This window comes from Nicotiana tomentosiformis, chromosome 11 (assembly GCF_000390325.3).
Source record: "Nicotiana tomentosiformis chromosome 11, ASM39032v3, whole genome shotgun sequence".
Lineage (NCBI taxonomy): Eukaryota > Viridiplantae > Streptophyta > Magnoliopsida > Solanales > Solanaceae > Nicotiana > Nicotiana tomentosiformis.
This window is the reverse complement of record NC_090822.1, coordinates 94,928,015-94,950,507: the sequence shown is the minus strand read 5'-3', so window position 1 is coordinate 94,950,507 and position 22,493 is coordinate 94,928,015. Positions and strand designations below refer to the sequence as shown.

Sequence of the window (22,493 nt, the reverse complement as noted above, 5' to 3'; positions counted from 1 at the left end):
TAAGCTCGCTCGATCTAAAATCAATTAGGACTTTTTCATGGTTGTAATGTGGGCTAAATGACGGGTAGGATATATTTAGGAATAGTAGTTCACTCTCCTAAGCGCTTTAACACATCACATAATCAACCTAAAGCGCAAATTCTCCAATCCAAGTTCAACTTCACAAACAAGATCACCCCCAAAAAATATTCCCTTTTTCTTTAAGCACTATCATCATTTACACTCCACGAGCAAAAACAAGATATTTATTCATCTACATTTTGTTTTCTTAGATTTTTTTTTTTCTCTTTTGATTTCCTCTAGTGGCGCATTTATTTTACAAAAACAAGTACATTTTTCTTCCTTTCATTGGTTCCACTCAAAAGCCACCCCACAGTTAGTCCTTTCTTACTTCTTTTAGTGTTCATTTTACTACTAAAGTACTTTAAGAGGTAAAAAGGTCAAAACAATATCAATTAAGAATAATAAGGGTAGAGGCTTGTAATGTGGGTGCCAAATAAAAGTCTATAGGCTCAAAAGAGGTAAGTAGGGATAAATTTTATTTGTGATAAGCAATAAGCACAAAAAAAATCAAAGAAAGCCTAAAATTATTTCTCAAACTGAGCATCATCTAAAATTTCGCTTCAACTCACATACCTGGTAGGTTCTAGACAAAAGTACATTACATAGACTACACAAAAACCTTACCACACATGTCACATGACTCACTAAGGGACGGTCCTATTCCAACTCTCAACTAATGCAAGTATTCACAAAGCCACGAGATATTAACCATTAAGCATAAAGTGAACATAAGTCAAGTAAATGAGACATAGGCGTCAATAACATGCTATCCAATCTATACATGCATCATAGACAATATCAAAATATAGGGAATATACTATACATGCCAAAGCCTAAATATGCTACTATCAAACAAGTCAAGGGCGCCTAGGAATCTCATCTTTCTTTCATTTATTCCCTACATTCTAACCTACTCTAAAAATAAAAAATTACTACCCGGTTCAAAATACATCCCATGAAAAAGAACCGAGACACAAAGAAAAACCACAGGGGATTATTGCTACCTAAGAAAAACTAAAAGACATATTTTTTGTATTATTTTTGTGTTTTTCTATTTTTTTTTATTTAGACTTTAATCCCTCAAGAAAACAGTCTAGGAGATCCATCGTCAGGAAAATTTCAATTTGTTTTTCAATTTTTTCATTTTTTTAATTAATCACCTAAAATACTACACTACTCTAAAAAACAAAAAATATGAAATTGAAAAAAAATAAGAAATTAACATACTAATATAATACTTCTAATGATCTAAAGGAATTCTTCCACCCACACTTAAAAGAGTGTAGTGTCCCCAATGTACAAATAAAATAAAAAATAACGAGAGTGGACAAGAAACTCCCTGAAAGGCCAAAGGCCGAAGCACTAGCAGCTCACGGGGTACTCAGACTTCTCCCAAGGAAGGTCCTTTGTGCGGGTACCTCACACTAGTTCCAATCATCTGGCTTGCTTTTTCACACTTTCAGTGGCTTTTCTTCCTATGCTCATAATCCTACAAAATAAAATAACACTACAAAAATAATATAAAAAGAAAAAAAAATTAAAACTAAAAGAAAGCAGTAAAGATGGGTTGCCTCACAACAAGCGCCTAATTTAAAGGCGCGGCACAACTTGAACCACTTTTTACCTCCACCTTGAACTTATGAATTGTACCCCTAACACGGCATCCAGTCTGTGGCTATGCTCCTTTGGTGGGGATACAAAAATAAACATGCCAAGTAAAAAATATTTCACTCTATACTTCTCGGCCTTTATATGAGGAATGTAATTTTTTCTCTGGCACGACAAATCCAAGAATGTAAGAAGCTTGTTCCTCTTCCATTGACTCCTCCAAAGGCTCAAATGACTCGATTTTCATGTCATCATCTAAACACGATGTTGAAAAATGTATGGAATGAGGACCAATACGCCCCACCTTTGAAATTGTATTACTATTTACATCCTCATATTTACATGCACAAGAGTCTTGAAATATAACATTATTTGCTTCCTCACATGGCTCTACTGTACTTTTCTCAACATGGGTATCATCAACAAAAATATGCTAGAATGATTGGCTCTGCACTTTTAGCTTCTCAATTTGGCGTATAAGCTCCTTTTCAGCTTCACACAACTCATTGCTATTTTGTTAGGCGTTAGACACATCCACCTTTGCATTCAATTGAGCCTCTAAGTCGTGAATAGCAGTGCCAAATTTATCAATCTCTTGTCCCAGTTCCGCTCTTCCTTCTATAAATTATCTCATCTCATTTGTAATTTTCTCACATTGAGCCTCATATACTTTCAATTTTTCAGCTTGTTCCACTAGCCAAGTTTGGCTCAAAATCTCTTCTTTTTCAAAATTTTCCTCTTGCTGGAACTTGCTCTCTTCATTCAATTATTCCAGATTGGCCTTCATTCTTGTGATTGCTACCCTCATTCTTTTCATATCTTTTTTGAGTTCATCTTGTTGCTCTGCTACTTGCCTCAATATATCGCTAATATATGCATCATGTTCCATATCCTGCACTTCATTGCCCTTGTCAAACTCACAAACACTATTAGAAAGATCATAACAATGGCTCAGAGAAGGATGAAAAAAATTAGGACAACCATCCCAATGGCCACCTTGACTACCACATATATTATAAATATTCCACTCGAAGGATTGGGATTGTGCGCACAACTCGGTCCTGGGAACATTCTGATAATTTTTCACCAGTGGGTCCTCCACAATATGGACAAGGATCATCAAAATAAGAATAACCAACATTCGAATAATTTTTATTCCAAGATGCCATGTTAAAATAAATAAATAATACTAACTAAACTAAAACAAAAAAACTTAAATAGATTAAAAAAAATGTCTAATATAGAAAATAGCTAATTTCTAAGTCCCCGGCAATGGCGCCAAAAATTTGCTGCGGCCAAATGCACACGCAAGTATACGTGGTCGTCAAGTAATAAAGTGACTAGAAGTCGAATATCGAACCCACGAGGACTTGTGATTAACTATTAACTAAATTAGATTATCTTAATTATCTCAACATGAATTAAACCTAAAAATATTTGACTCTAAACTAATTAAAATAAAGGCAAAACAAATAGTGAATATTGAACAAAAGAAGAGCAGATTTTTATGTTATCAATGCGATGAAAGGGATCTAGGGTTATGGGCTATCTAACATTCCCATTGTATTCTTCAATTGAACTGACTAACTGATTTATCTAGCTTATTGGTTGACAAAGTTAATATTACTCATAAGAATCTGTCAAGTTCTTACTCGCCTATTCAAGCTAACCTAACGCCTATATGTCTCTGGAGTTAGAACTAGCAAGAGCATTTATAATTCATGTACATCAACCAAGCAAGGCAATTAGGTATATGTCTATCCTAGCCGCGAATCTATACCCCGATGCCCATGTTCAAGAACTTACTCTACTCAATCCTATGTGCAATCTAGAATTCTCACTTTCGAGTTCAATTCTAGATTCATAGATAGTATTCAATTGGTGATCAATCAATTAAATAATTAAGCGTAAAATTGAATAAATAAACCAATATGATAAATCAAGAAAGCAATATCAATATCCGAATAACAATATTCATGAAAGAACCACAACCCTAGAACGTGAAGTTTAGCTCTATATAGACATGACAATAAAACAACAAATCATATAAAGAAAGATAAAAATTACTAAGTTTGGCGGAAGAAAGATGGAATCTGATGAATTCCGGCCTCCAAGGCAGCTCTGAGCTTATGTTTTCCTCTCCAAAAACGTTCTCCCTTGGTCAGAAGTTCCTCTCCAAAAATGTTCTCCTTTGGTCAGAAGTTCCTCTCAAAAACGTTCTCCCTCTCCAAAATAGGTTTAGGTTGGCTTTTATATGAGTTGGGGGCGTCTTGGGGTCGAAATAACCTAGTCCCGATCGAAATAGGACATGTTCACATTTTGAGCGTCTAGGGCAGCGTGGGGCGCTGGCCCTGGCGCTCAACTTCTTCACATACTGTTTTGTGTGCCACATGTAGCGCCCCACGCTGCCTGTGGTGCTCAACTGGGTCATTTCGCCTTTTCTTTCCATTTTCGCTCCAATTTGCGCACTTTCGTCCCAAATTGTATTCGAATGATTTCTACACATAGAAATACCACAAATTAGCACAAATCATTATATTATACATTCGAAATATACGAGACATGAGCATAATGCGAGGCTATATACATAAAAATATGCATACTTTAAGCCGAATATCACCACTCTTTACAATCTACCCAATCATGTCATGCAATATATTAAACTCCCTCAATACATCATAAACCATCTTGAGCGATACCAACAAAATTTTCTCTGGGGCACAACTCCACAACGGAAAAAACTACATCTTATCAAATGGAGCACAATTACCAGTCCTAAGCAGCTTGGTGGCCTAGGCATTCAGCCTCTTCATCTCAAGAACCAAACTTTACTCGCAAGTTAAGCTTGGAGACTACTTCAACAACCATCTTCCTTATGGGCTGCCACCTTACTACATAAATACTTCTACCACCGCAGACACCTAAACATAGAAGTATCTTTCATTTTGTCAAACTTACTTGCCGGATGTCAACTCTGCCAACAAGACATCCAATGAATCTTTAGCAATGGCTCTCTTATCAATTTTTCGACAGATCCTTGGCTCGGGTGCAATACTACTCTTTGTAACTCTTTAGTCGGATTTCTACCACGCCACACACTTATTAACACCGTCTCTACCTATCTTTCCCGGGGTCAATAGAATTTCACCTCCCTACCTTTTGAACTACCCATATCCATACTCCAACGTATACATCATATCCATATTCCTTCATACACCTCATCCCCTGACACCTTTGCTTGGGCTCTCACGAGGCATGACACTTTCACCACTAAATCACTATATCATCAGCTAATCCTTAAACCCCCTACTCCCTCGTTCACATGACTTGGAAACTCCAAATACCTCCTAAAATAAAGCATTTCTTATGGCTATGTGCTCACAATCGATTACCCACTGCGGCTCATTATCACTACATAGGCCTTTTTACTACTGACATTTGTGCCCAATGTTAGACTGGCTCTGAAACTATCCCACACCTCCTCATTGACTGCCCAATAGCTTTACAACTTTGGTCCGACCTTCACATGACTCAGGAACTCACTACACTACACAGTCACGCAGACCCCCCAATCTAATGGTTGAAACAATTTATATTGCACAACGACATTCCCAACCCACTTAATATCCCCAATCCCATCCTGATACCTTTTTGCTTATGGCATATTTGGTTATCCCGAAATGAAAAAGTATTCCGCACCCACACTACGCCCCTCTCCTCATCACATATTTTAAATATGGCCGCAGAATACTACTACATTTCTGCTCCACCACCGTCCTCTCACGGCCATATCCCTCTTTACATCAAATGGCATCCCCCTAGCTCCACCCCTTTTAAATTAAACAATGATGTTTCCGCTCATTAACCAACACACAAGTCGGAATTGGCAATGTAATCCGTGACTCCTCTGGTTCCTGGATTCTGGGATTTGCTGGTCACCATATCTCTCATGGGAGTGTGGAATCAGAACTATTTGCACTTTATTATGGCCTGCAGTTAGCTTTTACACATGGTTATAAGCCATTAGAAGTGAACTTAGATGCCCAAACAATCATTAATATTCTACAAACATCGCATCCGCTATATAATATCATTATAAATGATTGCAGGTTCCTACTCGCACACTTGGATGATCCAGCTCTACTTCACACCTACAGGGAGCAAAACCAAGTCGCTGACTTACTTGCAAAGTCTGGTAGTCACTGTATATATACAACCACCATCTTTTGTTCGAGCAACACTGGAAGATGATCGCACAAGCAAGCTTTTTGTTAGAAGACTGGCTCTACCAGCTCTTCCACCTTCAAACCGTTTGCAAACACCCTTTGAACATCCTTTATGTACTACTCCTAATATAGGCCCTAGTAGTAATAGTTTCTCCCTGAACACCCCTTTTTGTTCCGACACATCACGAGGTCGCCCCCTTAGAACGATGCATATGCTCCCTCAAACTGCTTGTACTACTTTGCTTTAATAATAAATCTAGTTATCCTTTGCACCAAAAAAAAAAAAGCTATTCCAAGTACGTTATGGATTCTAAAATTTTAGCAGATTTGGCACGATGTCTCCTATTGAAAAAAAAAACATCTTGAAGCTGCGTTTGAATATGAATTTTACTTGGAAAAAAATTAAAGTTTTGCGAGCAAAAAATATGAAGGATGAACATCAAAAACAAAACTGAGAGGAGTTAGGAGTTTGTTTATTGGAAAGGGTATTTCAAGGATTACAAAAATACTAGGGATAAAATAGTAAAAGTTTTGATTAAACCAAAGTGCTTATAACCTTACCAATGTTATAGCTTTTGGCTTATTTTAGCTTATAAGCACTTATAATGTTTACCAAATGCGTGTATTATAAGTCAAAAGGTATGTATAACCTGGTCAAACCAGCTTATCCAAACACCTCTATATCCCGACTAAATAGGCCACAAAGACTAGTAGATCAAACGCAATTTTTATTATGTACATTTTCTTGCTTCTCATCATCCCACATTTTGCTGAGTACAAAGTAATGCACAACTCATGTCATCTACTGTAAACCTAATCAAAAGTGTGGTTCTCCTAACTCTCTCCTCTCTCAAAGTCTTGAACAAAGATATTTCTGAGTACAAGTAATATACAATACACACAGAAACTCTCAAGAAAGAGAAACATAGAAATTTAGCAAGTAAGCAGAGCTAACTAGGCATTGACTTATGATTTTCTAGTATGAAGAAGATCCCAATGCCTTAAAAGTGATTGGACGACAGATGGAAGACAATGGATCGCCGGACCATGCAGAATTAGCTAGCAAGATATTCACAGCTTCAGTAGGGTTATATAAATCCCACCATACATGATTTGAAGCTCGGTGGCACGCCATATCCGGTGACAAGCACCCTTTCATCCCACCATATTTGCCTAGCCCACAGCAAGCATTCTTTGCATCCTCAAACCCTGTAACATTTTCACAGCACAGTCAGATAGTCGTCGATAATGCCAAATCAGAACAGCAAGAAATTTGCGCAGATTTATTAATAACCAGAAAATATATGGAAAGAAACCAAATTTTGGACAAGAAATATCAGAACTGTAGGTGTTCTTTCTTTATGCATTTAGGATCAGAATCAAGGATGTCAGAGAGATAATAACAAAGGAACGGACAACAGGAGCACACAGATAGAGATGTGAAATTGTAATGAAGTTCACCAGGCATAGTGGAATAACCAAATCATATGTGGAATATTGAAGCGCGATGAAATTCCAAATCGTATGTGGAATAACCTAATATGAAATCCTTAAAACAAATTTGCTTCTTTTGACTAAAAAGGGCAGCCCGGTGCACTAAGCTCCCGCTACGCACGGGTCCGGGAAAGGGTCAGACCGCAAGGGTCTATTGTACGCAGTTTTACCCTGCATTTTTGCAAGAGATTGTTTCTACGGCTCGAACCCGTGACCTCTCGGTCACACGGCAGAAAGCAAATAAATCAACTATCTAAAGATATCGTCCAATATGTAATGAGAGAATAGTGTAACACTTCAAATATGATGTTTGTTACAGAAACAACATTCAGTCCAGTTACAATAATCAACTTTCAGGCATTTTCAAAGATAATACAAGGTGCTTTAGATTGGTACGATCCAGCTGATCAAGTAAATGAAAATTGTCAACAATCAGTTCTCTCAATGAAATTCAAAATCAGAGATCTAGCAACCAGCAAAACATTTATCCAGAAAGCAGTGGATCTTGTACTATTCCAATGGTTAAGCAAATTATTAGAAAAGCTCTTAATTTTGACAAGTTTATGATGCAGTAATCATACCATAGGCTTGAGGATGAAAAATGAATTCCATCATTGCACGATAGATATCACAGAATATGAATTGGGCACCTCGCATTTTGAGGTTAAGGTCAAGAATCTTCTGCTCTAGCCTTGTATTGAATTCCAAAACTAGCAAGTTGACATCGTTCTCACAGCCCAGCTTATCGCCAATTGTTGAATTGTGCCTTATGCTCATTACGCTCGGTGAGCATCCCAAAGGCAGTATGCCCATGCAAACAATCTTCCTCGCATTTGCATCATAAAGATTTTCTATGACATTTATCATCTGGTCAACCAAAATACGTGTGAAATTTAGGCCATCGTATCCAGGACTTGTTGCAGATTCATCATCAACTAAGTAGTTGATCAGATCATCTTTTCCAAAGGACAGGTAGAAAAGGGAGGATTCAATTAGAGTTTTGGCAGTTTCTTGGCCAAGCTGAAGCTGCAGTAACTGGATGGTCTCGAATGTTTGGCGTAGTTGTTGGTTGAGTGACTGATAGCTTCGACTTCTAGGGTACATGATAGTAGCTTGTGCAGCACCAAAATTCACTCCATTTAGAAGCTCCTCAATTGATCCATTCTGGCTGTAAAATGGTTTAACATATTGCAATCCCATCTTCTTAGCTGTAACAACAAAGGCCATTTACATCAAACTCGAGCATTTAAGCCGGAGAAATTATAATACTAAAGACAACTCAATATATCAAACACTTCAGATATAAAAAAAAAACAAGATGCGCAAGCAAAGGCATTACAAAAAGTGTAAACCTCCAAACTTCGGCATTTCTGTGTGACCTTATATAACAGAGCTACAATAAAGTATGTGTCTGAGAAACAGAGTCGATGAAATTGATCATGGCCCTAATTTGTACTGGGGCTTTCCAATCATTAGGATATTAACAAAGTTCCAACATTATCATAGAGAAGCCCATAGGAAAATGTATAAAGAAGTCAGCACCCCAACCAATTTCTTGAAAATTAATATTCTTCTCAATTTCAAACTAAGCCTCATATCAAGGGAACTTAAAATAGAAGAAAGACTTTCCAGCTTTTTATGCAGTTTCCAAAAGAAGAACAAGAACACCAAATTTAGACCTACCCATTTCAGGAAGAATTAGCTAAGCTAACCCCCCCCCCCCCCAACAAACCCATAAAAAGGGGAAAAACAGAAACACAGTGAAGAGCTAGAAACGAAACAAAACTGGAACTTCAAGCGTTTCTTGAACCTTCTCGCCAGCATAACGCCCAATAGAAGAAAGAATCGCAGAAAATAACATACACCAAATAGAAAAATGAAAGGCAACCAGGGGGAGAGAGAAAGAGTACCAAGAAGCTGAGGAAGGAGAGTTCGATCAGAGCCATTACAAGGGTGTAAAGAGAGATTTTGGTGAAGAATGGGGTAGAAAGGAGTGTTATCTCCACAATCGACTGAAGAATCCCCCATTATGTACATGCCCGTCACTGTTGGCCACCAAGAACTATTATTTGATAACATCATTTCCTCATTTCCCATGCACAAATCCATCATTACCACCAAACCCACATACAAAATTGATCCAAGAACCCATCTTCTTCCTTTCAAGAACCGCATTGTGAAAATAATTTTGGATTTCTGGGTTCGTTTCTTTTTCCCGGTTTCTTCCTGAAATACAGCTTATTAAGAGTTTAGGAGCAGTGTTTTCTTGGAAAAGTTACATGAAAACTATCGTTTGCCCCTCGCATTTAAAAAAAAGAAAGAAGAGTTTAACACAAATAGCCATCAAACTTCACTGTTTACTCTTTTGTAACCGTCATGCATAAATTATATACTGATTATATACAGTTATATACTTATGATACATAAATTATATATATATATATATTATATATTAATTTATTATTTTTAATTTAAGTGATTAAGTGATGGACTATTTGAATTAATTCTTTTTTCTATTACAAGAGGATAAGATTAACTATTTAGGAAGGAATGAGAAGGGAAGAGGGGCCCGGTAGCAATTGAGTCACTCTAATTGATGGTCATCTTTTAGGATCCGTTTGGCTGCTTGTTGTTTTTTTTAAAAAAATTAACATAATATTTGTTCATGGAATATGATTAGTTTTGAAAAAATAATTGAAAATAATTTTAAGTTTTCAAAAATTGGTTTAGGACATTTTTGGGTGAAAATTTTCCTTCCAACTCACATAATTTCAACTTTTTTTCAAATAAAATACATGTCCAAACACAACTTCAACTTCTAAATTTTTTTTTTCAACATAACTTCACAAACTCATTTTTCAAGTTTCAACCAAATTTATATCTAAACGCTAGATTAGTATTTGTAATATATTGATTGAGTAATTTTATTGTTATTATTGTTTTCCTCTTTTATTGTCGCTTTGTACCTATAAACATTAAAAGTGGTTTTAAAATATTGAATCTACTTTCAACAAGTGTTTTGGTTTTAAGATTGTGAATTTTTTTGTTTGTGGTAATGTTTTCATTATCATGTATATAATTTCCAAGTATTACTTTTTAAAAATTGATTGGAGCATTCACATATGAAACAAAGCATTTGTTCTTTTAAAAAGGTTTTAACAAAGATTTTTTATCTCGCTTGTGAGATTACATTAGATTTTTTGTTGTTGTTAACGAAAGCTCTTGAAGCAAAATTTATGTGAACCACCTGTTTTATCCCCCATAACAAAGGCCATACACTTTGTATTTTCTTTCCCTTTTCCTTTATAAGCACATCACGTTTCTTCCCTTTTTGGAATGTTACTAAACACCGTAGTCCCATTACAGTTTTAGGTGGATATGAACTTCTTGTTATTCTTTTACATGAACTTTCTCCATCAAAGAAAGCCAGCAACTCTGTTGTAAAATATGAATAACGACCACATATTAGAAGGCTTGAAACACATACGTAACGCTTTCTTAAAAGCGATATTTGCACCCTCGCCTCTGCAAGATTGCTATGAGATTTTTGGCAAATAGCTTTAGTGAATATGACAAGCCTATGAATTTCTACACTAAGCAAACAGTGGAGAAATTCTATTGAAAAGCAAGAACTATGGAACTTGATCTTTAGAATAGGAAGTCAGAGAAGAAAAAGTATATTGCAGAAGGTTTAGAATTCAATTTTTTTTTTAAAAAGAGAAAACCAGTTTGTTTATATAGACAAAACAGTTACAAAAGTAACAGACATATCCATTCAAGTAAAGACACACCCTTTCATTTAAACTTTTGAACTTTTAAAATATTAATTATATTTAAACAATAATTTTCTAACAATCCCCCACTTGTTTAAATATAAATAATGACTCAAATCAAGTTATGTCTATGCATAGAGTAATGTATCTTTCGATTTGAACATCACCTTAGTATAATATCACAAGATGAAATCGAAATCCCATGTAACATAATAACTTTGAACATGTTATTCCTTGTGATAACATCGATGACACTATACACAAACATTTCGTTCATGCTTTCGACTCATACACGCTTAGCACTTAAAGAGTATTATAACTCATCCCTCTTAGCTGTGACAACCAATACTAGTATATCTCTTACTTAAGTACCGAAACGTCCACTTATCAATAATTTGTTATTACCCTTTGAATACAAAACTACTCATTTCATAGTGTTAGGTAGGGTTGCATTATTGGTCGACTTAATTAAGGAGTTTTAACCCGATCAAACTCGAAGTCGTTTTCACCGACTCCCTTGTAAGAGGTTGAGTAAATGGATCAGCCCAATTACTTTTTGATTTTACAAATGTGAGAGAGATAATTCTATCTTTAATTAATTTTCTCACATAATCATGTCGAAGACTTATGTGTCTTGACTTTCCATTATATGCATTTCTATATGTTTGAGCTAGAGTGGCTTGACTATCACAATGAATTGAAATTGAGCTCATACTTTTGAAATCAATGAAATTTCTAAAAGAAAATCCCTCAACCACTCAGCTTTAGGGGTGGGCATATTTCGGTCCGAACCGAAAAAACTGATCGAACCGATTTTTTTTTTATATTTCGGTTTCGGTTATTCGGTTTTTTCAGTCGGTTTCGGTTTAAAATTTTAAAATTTCAGTTTTTCGGTTCGGTTTTCGGTTATTAATTTATTTAGTTCGGTTAACCGAAAAACCGAACTATTAGCAAACCAACAAATTTTCGGTTGGTTTCAGTCTAATTTATTTAAATTTTGAAACAAAACCAACAAATTCGTCAGTCCAATTATTACATAGAGAGCCCAATATGATAATGTTCAAACTGAAAACCGAACCGAAATAAACCGAACCGAAATTAGAAAACCGAACTGAACCGAACTTATTTCAGTTCGGTTTCGATTACTACTTTTATAAAACCGAAAACCAAATAACCGAACCGAATTTCTTAAAATCGAACCGAACCGACCGAACGCCCACCCCTACTCAGCTTCTGTTCCTACTTCTGCTAATGCAACAAATTCTGACTCTATGGTTGAAAGTGTTATACAAGTTTGTTTCTTGGATTTCCAAGAAATTGCACCTCCTCCCAAGGTAAACACCCAACCGGTTATAGATTTGTTGTCTCCTAAACTCGATATCCAACTTGCGTCAGTATATCCTTCTAAAATAGCAGTACATTTTGAGTATTGAATACACAAATCTTTAGTTTTCTTAAGGAAACCAAGAACTCTCTCAATGGCTTTCCAATGATCAATACTCGGGTTGCTAGTAAATCTGCTTAATTTATTAATTGCAAATGTTATGTCTGGTCTTGTGCATTGTGGAGCATACATCAGACTTCCAATAGCGCTTGCATACTAAGTTGAGCTACAACTCTTCCTTCATTCTTGATTAAATTGATGCTTGGATCAAATGGGGTATTAACCTCTTTTATGTTTAAGTGACTAAATTTATTTAGCGCTTTCTCAATGTAATGAGATTGACTCAATACGTATCCTCCACTATTTCTTTTAATCTTGATACCCAATATGGTATCAACTTGTCCCGAATTCTTCATCTCGAATGAGGAAGATAGAAACCTCTTCGTTTCTATAATTCCATTCATATCATTGCTTACAATTAACATGTCATCAACATATAAACAAACTAACACAAAATAATTACTACATACTTTAGTATAAACATACTTATCAGCTATATTATGTTTAAAACCAAATGATAAAATTGCTTTATCAAATTTCTCGTGCTATTATTAAGGGGCTTGTTTAAGTCCATACAAAGACTTGACAAGCTTACTGTGATGACCCTACAGGTCATCTTATATTTTAGAACTAAATTTTATATTTTGAGGTTTCAAAAATCTCATTTTGACCTTTCTCGATTTGCGTGCACAGTCCGGGTGTTCTTCCGGAAAGCTTTTATGTTAAAAACTGAGAAAAATAAGAATTTCTGCCCTAAAAAATTAATTTGAGTTGACTTCGATCAATGTTTTAAGTAAACAGACCCGAATATGGAATTTCGATGTAATTTGATGGTCCCGGTAGGTCCGTATCGTAATTTGGGACCTGAGCGTATGCCAGAATCGAATTCCGAGGTCCCTAGTTCGAGATATGGAATTTTGATGAAAAATTAAAAGTTTAAAAGTTTAATGATTTTTAGAATTTACTGATGTTTGGTCTTGTTGATAACGGATCCGTATTTTAGTTCTACAGCCTGGTACAGGTCCATTATTATATTTATGACTTGTCTGTGAAATTTGGTGAGAAACGGAATTAGTTTGCGTGATTTGGACGTTCGGTTGTGAAAATAGAAGTTTTAAAGTTTTCTTGAAAATTTCATTTGATTTGGTGTCACATTCGTAGCTCTAGGCATTATTTTAGTATTTTGACCGCGCGAGCGAGTTCGTACGATATTTTAGGACTTGTGTGCATATTGGGTTCGGAGCCCCGAGGGCTCGGGTGAGTTTTTGATAGGCTACGGGGTGAATTGAACTTAGAAAAATCTGATGTTTTGCTTCAGCTAATATCTGGTGTGTTCTTCTTCGCATTCGCGAAGGTACTCTCGCGAACGCGAAGAGTGAACTGGGCTGGGAAAGATTTTCTTCATCGCGAATGCGGTAGACGGGTCGCAAACGCGAAGCAATGGGGCCTTACCCTTCGCGAATGCGACCAGCTTCTCGCGAACGCGAAGCTTGAGGGACCTGGGGGAGGGGACACTCGTTCTTCTACACGAACGCGGAGGCCAGGGGGAACAACCTTCGCGAACGTGAAGAGGAATTCGTGAACGCGAAAGCCATTTGGGCTGTTTCTCATTGCGAACGCGGCAGGCCCTTCGCGAACGCGAAGAAGGCCTGATGCCTAGACCTTAAAACATTTCAAAAACGGAATTTTACCCATTTTTCATAAACTCTCCATTAGAGCTCGGCCTAGTTGCGATTTTGAAGAGAAAACTCATCATCAATTCTTATGTTTGTACTCTTTAACTCATTTTCTTCCATTTCTATCATCACCCATTAAATTCCTAGCCCTAATCTTTGTTCTTTCATGGTAGAAAATTAGGGATTTAGAAAGAATTGGATTTGTTTTTGCAAATTTGGGGATTTAGACCTCAATTTGGGGTCGGATTCCGAAACTAATTATATAATCGGGCTCGGGGGTGAACAAGTAAATAGATTTTGGTCCGAACCTTGGGTTTTGACCAAGCAGGCCCGGGGTCGATTTTTGGCTTTTGGGAGAAAGTTTGAGAAATCTAAATTTATGCATTGTAATTGATTCCTTTAGCAATAATTGATATTGTTGAGTCGTTTGTGGATAGATACGAGTGGTTTGGAGGTTGATTCTAAAGGAAAAACTATGGTTGAGCTTTGTGTTTGGTCTTCGGAGCGAGATAAGTGTCGTGGTTAACCTTGACTTGAGGGAATAGGACTTGTTTGTCTATTTGCTACATGTTTAAATGTTGGGGAACAACATATATATGATGTGACGAATACTTATGCGTTGTAGTCGGGTTAAAACATGTGGGTGGGGCTTGGTTTCTTGCAATTATAGCTTCCTTTATTCATGTTATCCGTGTTTAGACTAGTATTGTTAAATTAATCGTTCTTACCATATTTACGGATCTTCTGGTGATAATTGAATATTGATTCCGAAGTTGAAGTTGATGTTGTGGAATCAAATATTGAAGTAAGGCTTGTACTTATTATTCTATCTCCCTATTGTTATTTGTTCATTGCATTATGGTAAGGAAGAGCGTTAATGTACGAAGGGTGATGTCGTACCATATTGTGAGTGTTAATGCACGAAGGGTGATGCCGTGCTATATCGTGAGTGTTAATGCACAAAGGGTGATGCCGTGCCATGTTATGAGAGTTAATGCACGAAGGGTGATGTCGTGCCGTTTCTATTGATTTATGGTGAGGTTGAGAGTAAAAGCACGAAGGGTGATCCCGTGCATTTTTCCTTTACTGTATTTACTTATTCTTATTGGTTCATAGTATATTGGCTATTCAAGTTACCATTCTGTTGTAGTTCTCTATCTCGTATTCCCCCTCAGCATGTTCTCCCTCCCAATAGTACATGTTTTTCTTTACTGTTTCTTTCATTCAAACAGTTGTATTTTCTTTCAGACTTGTACTTGTGGTAAATCCTAGCAGTTCGTGAATTGTGACTCCAGATCCGGGTGGTAGTAATTAATAAAGTTTTTATATTATTCCGCACTCGCTGTATTTTATTTTAGCTTATTTGTTGTTATTTACTGAATTGAATAAGGATTGGCTTAATAATTCTCTAATATTAGCTTGCCTAGAAAGTGGAATGTTAGGCTCCATCACGGTCTCGACGGTGGAAATTTCGGGTCGTGATAAGTTTGTATCAGAGCACTAGGTTGCCTAGGTCTCATAATTCACGAGTCTAGAGGATCGGTACGGAGACGTCTGTACTTATCTTTCAGAGGCTATGAAGTTTAGGAGCAAATTTCACTTCTATTCTTCTCTGTCGTGTGATTTTATTCTATCATTGCTGATTGAACTCTACTATTCTTGTCCTTCCGTAGATGGCGAGAACACGTACATCATCTTCCACTGAGCAGCAGCCAGAGCCTCCAGTGGCAGCTCCTACGAGGGGCAAAGGTCGAGGCCGAGGTCATGCCAGAGGCCGAGGTAGGGGCAGAACTCAGCCCAGAGCTCGAGCAGCAGCACCAGCGATGGAGCCTCAGGTAGAGTTTGATGAGGAGCTTCCAGCCCAGACTGTTCCTGCCGGGCCAGCACAGGTCCCAGAGGGGTCTATTGCCACCCCAGTGCTTCAGGATGCTTTGGTCCGTTTGGTGGGCCTTATGGAGAGTGTGGCCCAAACTGGTACATTTCCCATGGTACCAGTTGTCTCTCAGGCGGGAGGAGGAGTACAAACTCCTGCTACTCACACTCCGGAGCAGATGGCTCCCCAGTATCAGACTCCAGCAGCTCAACCAGCCGGAGTAGTTCAGCCGGTTGTTGCGGCACAGGCCGGCGATAGGTCAGCTATGTCTTATGAGGCTTTATGGAGATTGGATAGGTTTACCAAGCTCTTCCCAGTTCACTTCAGTAGTGCTCCTTCAGAGAATCCCTAGGAGTATCTTGACAGCTGTCATGAGGTGCTACGGAACATGGGTATAGTGGATACCAATGGGGTCAACTTTGTTGTATTTCAGATGACTGGTTCTTTCAGCTCTTCCTAGAGAAGTTTCTCCCTATCACATTGAGAGAGGAACATCGCCGTCAGTTCGAGCGTCTCCAGCAAGGCAGTATGACTGTTACTCAATATGAGACCCGTTTTGTGGATTTGGCCCGTTATGCTCTTCTTCTGCTTCCTACCGAGAGAGAGAGAGAGAGAGGGTAAGGAGGTTTATTGACGGACTTGCTCAGCCTATCACATTGCAGATAGCTAAGGAGACTAGGAGTGAGATTTCTTTCCAGGCGACTGCCAATGTCGCCAGGCGAGTCGAGATGGTTCTTGCTCAGGGAGGTCAGGGGTCTGACAAGAGACCACGTTATTCCGGGAGGTTCAGCGGTGCCTCATCTGGAGTCAGGTGTACTTTTGGTAGAGGCCATCCTCCCAGGCCATTTCATTCAGCACCCCAGGCATCCCACGGTGCCTCAGGTGGTCGTGGCCCTCATATGCCTTATTCCGACCAGCTTGCCTACAGTGCACCACCAGCTCCTATTAGTGCACCTCCGCTCCAGATTTTTCAAGGTGGTTACTCAGGTCGACAGGGTCAGTTTCAGGGTCAGCAGTCACAACAGCCGATGTCTTGTTATACTTATGGTGATCCGAGGCACATTGCTAGATTTTGCCCTCGGGCATCGGGTAACTCACAACATCAGGGTTCTCGTGCCATGATTCCGGCACCAGTTGCTGCACCACCTACTCAGCCAGCCAGAGGTAGGGGTCAGGCAGCCAGAGGTAGAGGCCGGATAGTTAGAGGTGGAGGTCAGGCCATTAGAGGTGGAGGCCAGCCAGCTAGAGGCCGTCCCAGGGACGTAGTTCAGGGTGATGGGGCCCAGCCCCGGTGTTATGCTTTTCTAGCTAGGCCTGAGGCTGAGTCATCTGACGCTGTTATCACAGGTACTATTTCAGTTTGCAGTAGAGATGCTTCAGTTCTATTTGATCCGGGTTCTACTTATTCCTACATGTCATCCTATTTTGCTACATATTTTGTTGTGCCTTGTGATTCTTTGAGTGCTCTTGTGTATGTGTCCACACCTGTGGGAGATGCTATTGTTGTAGATCGTATTTATCGTTCGTGTGTGGTCACCATTGGGTATCTTGAGACTAGTGTAGATCTTCTACTTCTCGATATGGTCGATTTTGATATTATCTTGGGTATGGATTGGCTGTCACCTTATCACGCTATATTGGATTGTCACGCCAAGGCGGTGACCTTAGCCTTGCCAGGTTTGCCTCGATTAGAGTGGAGGGGGACTCCTGTCCATTCTACCCGCAGAGTTATCTATTATATGAAGGATCGACGTATGGTCGAGAAGGGGTGTCTAGCTTATTTGGCTTATGCCCACGATTCTATTGCGGAGGTTCCTTCCATGGATTCAGTACCAGTTGTTCCTGAGTTTCCAGAGGTGTTTCCTGCAGACCTGCCGGGGATGCCACCCGACAGGGATATTGATTTCTGTATTGATTTGGCTCCGGGCACTCAGCCCATTTCCATTCCGCCATACCGTATGGCCTCGCCAAAGTTGAAAGAATTGAAGGAACAGTTGCAAGATTTGCTTGATAAGGGCTTCATTAGACCTAGTGTCTCGCCCTGGGGTGCACCTGTGTTGTTTGTGAAGAAGAATAATGGATCGATGAGGATGTTCATAGATTATCGGCAGTTGAATAAAGTCACCATCAAGAACAAGTATCCATTGCCAAGGATTGATAGCTTATTTGATCAGCTTCAGGATGCCAAGGTATTTTTGAAGATTGATTTGAGATCTGGCTACCATTAGTTGAGGATTAGGGCATCTGATGTCCCTAAGACAGCTTTTCGGACTCGGTACGGGCATTATGAGTTTCTGGTGATGTCCTTTGGGTTGACAAATGCCCCAGCAGCATTCATGGATTTGATGAACCGAGTGTTCAAGTCTCATTTGGACTCCTTTGTGATCGTGTTTATTGATGATATCTTGATCTACTCCCGCAGTCGAGAGGAACATGAGCAGCATTTTAGGATTGTACTTCAGACTCTGAGAGCCAGCCAGTTATATGCTAAATTTTCAAAGTGCGAGTTTTGGCTGGATTCAGTCGCTTTCTTGGGGCACGTTGTATCAACAGAGGGCATACAGGTAGATCCTAAGAAGATTGAGGCAATTCAAAACTGGCTTAGACCCACTTCAGCTACGGAGATCAGGAGTTTCTTGGGTTTGATGGGCTATTACCGTCGATTTGTGGAGGGGTTTTCATCTATAGCAGCCCCGTTGACCAGGTTGACCCAGAAGGGTGCCCCGTTCAGATGGTCAGACGAGTGTGAGGCGAGCTTTCAGAAGCTCAAGACTGATTTGACTACAGGGCCGATGTTGGTGTTGCCCACAGGTTCAGGATCTTATACGGTATATTGTGATGCGTCCTGTGTTGGGCTCGGTGCGGTATTGCTGCAGGAGGGTAGGGTGATTGCATATGTATCGCGGCAGTTGGAGGTTCATGAGAAGAATTACCATGTCCATGACTTAGAGTTGGCAGTCATTGTTCATGCGTTGAAGATTTGGAGGCACTATCTTTACGGTGTGTCGTGTGATATTTTCACGGATCATCGAAGCCTTCAGTATTTGTTCAAGCAAAAGGATCTCAATTTGAGACAGAGGAGGTGGTTGGAACTATTGAAAGACTATGATACCACTATTTTGTACCACCCCGGGAAGGACAATATGGTAGCCGATGCCTTGAGTAGAAAGGCAGCGAGTATGGGCAGCCTTGCGTTCATTCCAGTCAGTGAGAGGCCACTTGCATCAGATTTTCAGACTTTAGCCAACCAGTTTGTGAGGTTTGATATTTCAGAGCCCATCCGTGTTCAAGCTTGTACGGTCGCTCGTTCTTCTTTGTTTGAGTGCATCAGAGATCAACAATATGACAACCCTCATTTGCTGGTCCTTAGGGACACAGTGCAGCATGGTGGTGCCAAGCAGGAAACTGTTGGAGATGACAGAGTTTTGAGGATGCAGGGTCGTGTTTGTATGCCTAATGTGGATGGACTTCGTGAGTTGATTCTTAAGGAGGCCCACAGTTCCCGGTATTCTATTCATCTGGACGCCGCCAAGATGTATCAGGACTTGCGGCAGCATTATTGGTGGAGGAGGATGAAGAAGGATATAGTTGCTTATGTAGCTCGATGTCTAAATTATCAGTAAGTAAAGTATGAGCATCAGAGACCCGGTAGTTTGCTTCAGCAGATAGAGATTCCTCAGTGGAAATGGGAGCGTATCACTATGGACTTCGTTATTGGACTCCCACGGACTCAGAGGAAGTCCAATGCCATTTGGGTCATTGTGGATACGCTGACTAAGTCAGCACATTTCATTCCTGTGGCAGTTACCTATTCTTCGGAGCGGTTAGCAGAGATTTACATCTGCGAGATCGTCCGTCTTGAGGTGTGCCCATGTCTATTATTTCTGATCAAGGTACGCAGTTCACCTCACACTTCTAGAGGACAGTACAACGTGAGTTGGGTAAGCGGGTTGAGTTCAGCACATCGTTTCATCCTCAAACGGACGGACAATCTGAGCGCACTATTCAGATCTTGGAGGATATGGTCCGCGCATGTGTTATAGACTTCGGAGGATCGTGGGATTAGTTCTTGCCCCTTGAAGAGTTCGTCTACGACAACAGCAACCAGTCGAGCATTCAGATGGCTCCCTATGAGGCATTATACGGTAGGCGGTACCGGTCGCCAGTTGGGTGGTTCGAGCTGGGAGAGGCTCGGTTGTTGGGTACAGATCTAGTACAGGATGCCTTGGATAAGGTCAAGATTATTCAAGATCTACTTCGCACAGCTCAGTCCAGGCAGAAGGGTTATGCCGACCGTAGAGTTCATGATATTGCATTCATGGTCGGAGAGAGAGTGTTGCTTTGGGTATCACCCATGAAGGGCAAGTTGAGCCCTAGTTGAAACCGGGCTTATCAGTAATTCATCCGGTGTTCCAGCTCCGGAAGTATCACGGCGATCCGTCCCACGTGTTAGATTTCAGCTCTGTCCCTTTGGACAAGGATTTGACTTACTAGGAGGAGCCGGTGGCTATTCTAGCCCGGCAAGTTCGACCGCTGAGGTCTAAGAGTTACCCTTCAGTTCTAGTGCAGTGGAAAGGTCAGCCCGTTGAGGTAGCTACCTGGGAGTCCGAGTCAGATATGCGGAATAGATATCCACATCTTTTCACCAGCTGAAGTACTTTTCTATGTCCGTTCGAGGAAGAACGGTTGTTTTAGAGGTGGAGAATGTGATGACCCGATAGGTCATCTTATATTTTAGAACCAAATTATGTGTTTCGAGGTCTCAAAAACCTTATTTTGGCCTTCCTCGATTTACGTGCACAGTCTGGGTGTTCTTTCGGAAAGCTTTTATGTTAAAAACAGAGAAAAACAAGAATTTTTGCCCTAAAAAATTAATTTGAGTTGACTTCGGTCAACGTTTTGAGTAAACGGACTCGGATCCATGTTTTGATAGTCCCGGTAAGTCCGTATCGTAATTTGGGACCTGGGCGTATGCCCAGAATCGAATTTCGAGGACCCTAGCTCGAGATATAGAATTTTGATTAAAAATTAAAAGTTTGAAAGTTTAATGATTTTTAGAATTTACTGATGTTTGGTCTTATTGATACTGGGTCCGTATTTTAGTTTCGGAGCTCAGTACAAGTCCATTATTATATTTATGACTTGTTGGTGAAATTTGGTGAGAAACGGAGTTAGTTTGACGTGATTCAGACGTTCGATTGTGAAAATAGAAGTTTTAAAGTTTTTTTAAAAATTTCATTTGATTTGGTGTCTGATTCATAGTTCTAGGCGTTATTTTGGTATTTTGATCACGCGAGCGAGTTTGTACGATGTTTTAGGACTTGTGTGCATGTTTGGTTCGGAGCCCCGAAGGCTCGGGTAAGTTTCAGATAGGCTACAGGGTGAATTGGACTTAGAAAAATCTGATGTTTTGCTTCAGCTGATATCTGGTATGTTCTTCTTCGCATTCGCGAAGGTACTCTCGCAAACGCGAAGAGCGAACTGGGCTGGGGAAGATTTTCTTCATCGCGAATGCGGTAGACGGGTCGCGAACGCGAAACAATGGGGGCCTTACCCTTCGCGAACGCGAACAGCTTCTCACGAACGCGAAGCTTGAGGGAGCTGGGGGAGGGGACACTCGTTCTTCTACGCGAACGCGAGCACTGGCTCACGAACGCGGAGGCCAGGGGGAACAGGCTTGGTGAAAGCGAAGAGGAACTCGCGAATGCGAAAGCCTTTTGGGTTGCTGCTCATCGCGAATACGGAAGGCCTTTCGTGAACGCGAAGAAGGCCTGACGCCCATACCTTAAAACATTTCAAAAACGAGATTTTACCCATTTTTCATACACTCTCCATTAGAGCTCGGTCTAGGTGCGATTTTGAAGAGAAAACTCAACATCAATTCATAGGTTTGTACTCTTTAACTCATTTTCTTCCATTTCTATCATCACCCATTAAATTCCTAGCCTTAATCTTTGTTCTTTCATGGTAGAAAATTAGGGATTTAAAAAGAATTGGTTTTTTTTTTTGCAAATTTGGGGATTTAGACCTCAATTTGGGGTCGGATTCTGGAACTAATTATATAATCGGGCTCGGGGTGAATGGGTAAATGGGTTTTGGTCTGAACCTCGGGTTTGGACTAAGTGGGCCCGTAGTCGATTTTTGACTTTTGGGGAGAAAGTTTGGGAAATCTAAATTTATGCATTGTAATTAATTTCTTTAGCAATAATTGATATTGTTGAGTCATTTGTGGATAGATACGAGTGGTTTGGAGGTAGATTCTAAAGGAAAAACCGTGGTTGAGCTTTGAGTTTGGTCTTCGAAGCGAGGTAAGTGTCATGGTTAACCTTGACTTGA

At 39.6% G+C, this 22,493-nt stretch overlaps 1 protein-coding gene across 1 annotated transcript; it reads right to left on the bottom strand.

Annotated features, from left to right (window-relative positions):
• Nucleotides 1-6,608: 6,608 nt before the first annotated feature.
• On the bottom strand, nucleotides 6,609-9,699 carry LOC104112396 (GDSL esterase/lipase 7-like). Its single transcript, XM_009622291.4, has 3 exons — nucleotides 9,302-9,699; nucleotides 7,973-8,599; nucleotides 6,609-7,106 (listed from the first exon to the last, which is right to left on the bottom strand). Exons 1-3 carry the CDS (start codon nucleotides 9,564-9,566, stop codon nucleotides 6,874-6,876), a joined length of 1,125 nt encoding a protein of 374 aa, XP_009620586.1. The 5' UTR covers nucleotides 9,567-9,699; the 3' UTR covers nucleotides 6,609-6,873.
• Between the last annotated feature and the right edge of the window lie 12,794 nt (nucleotides 9,700-22,493).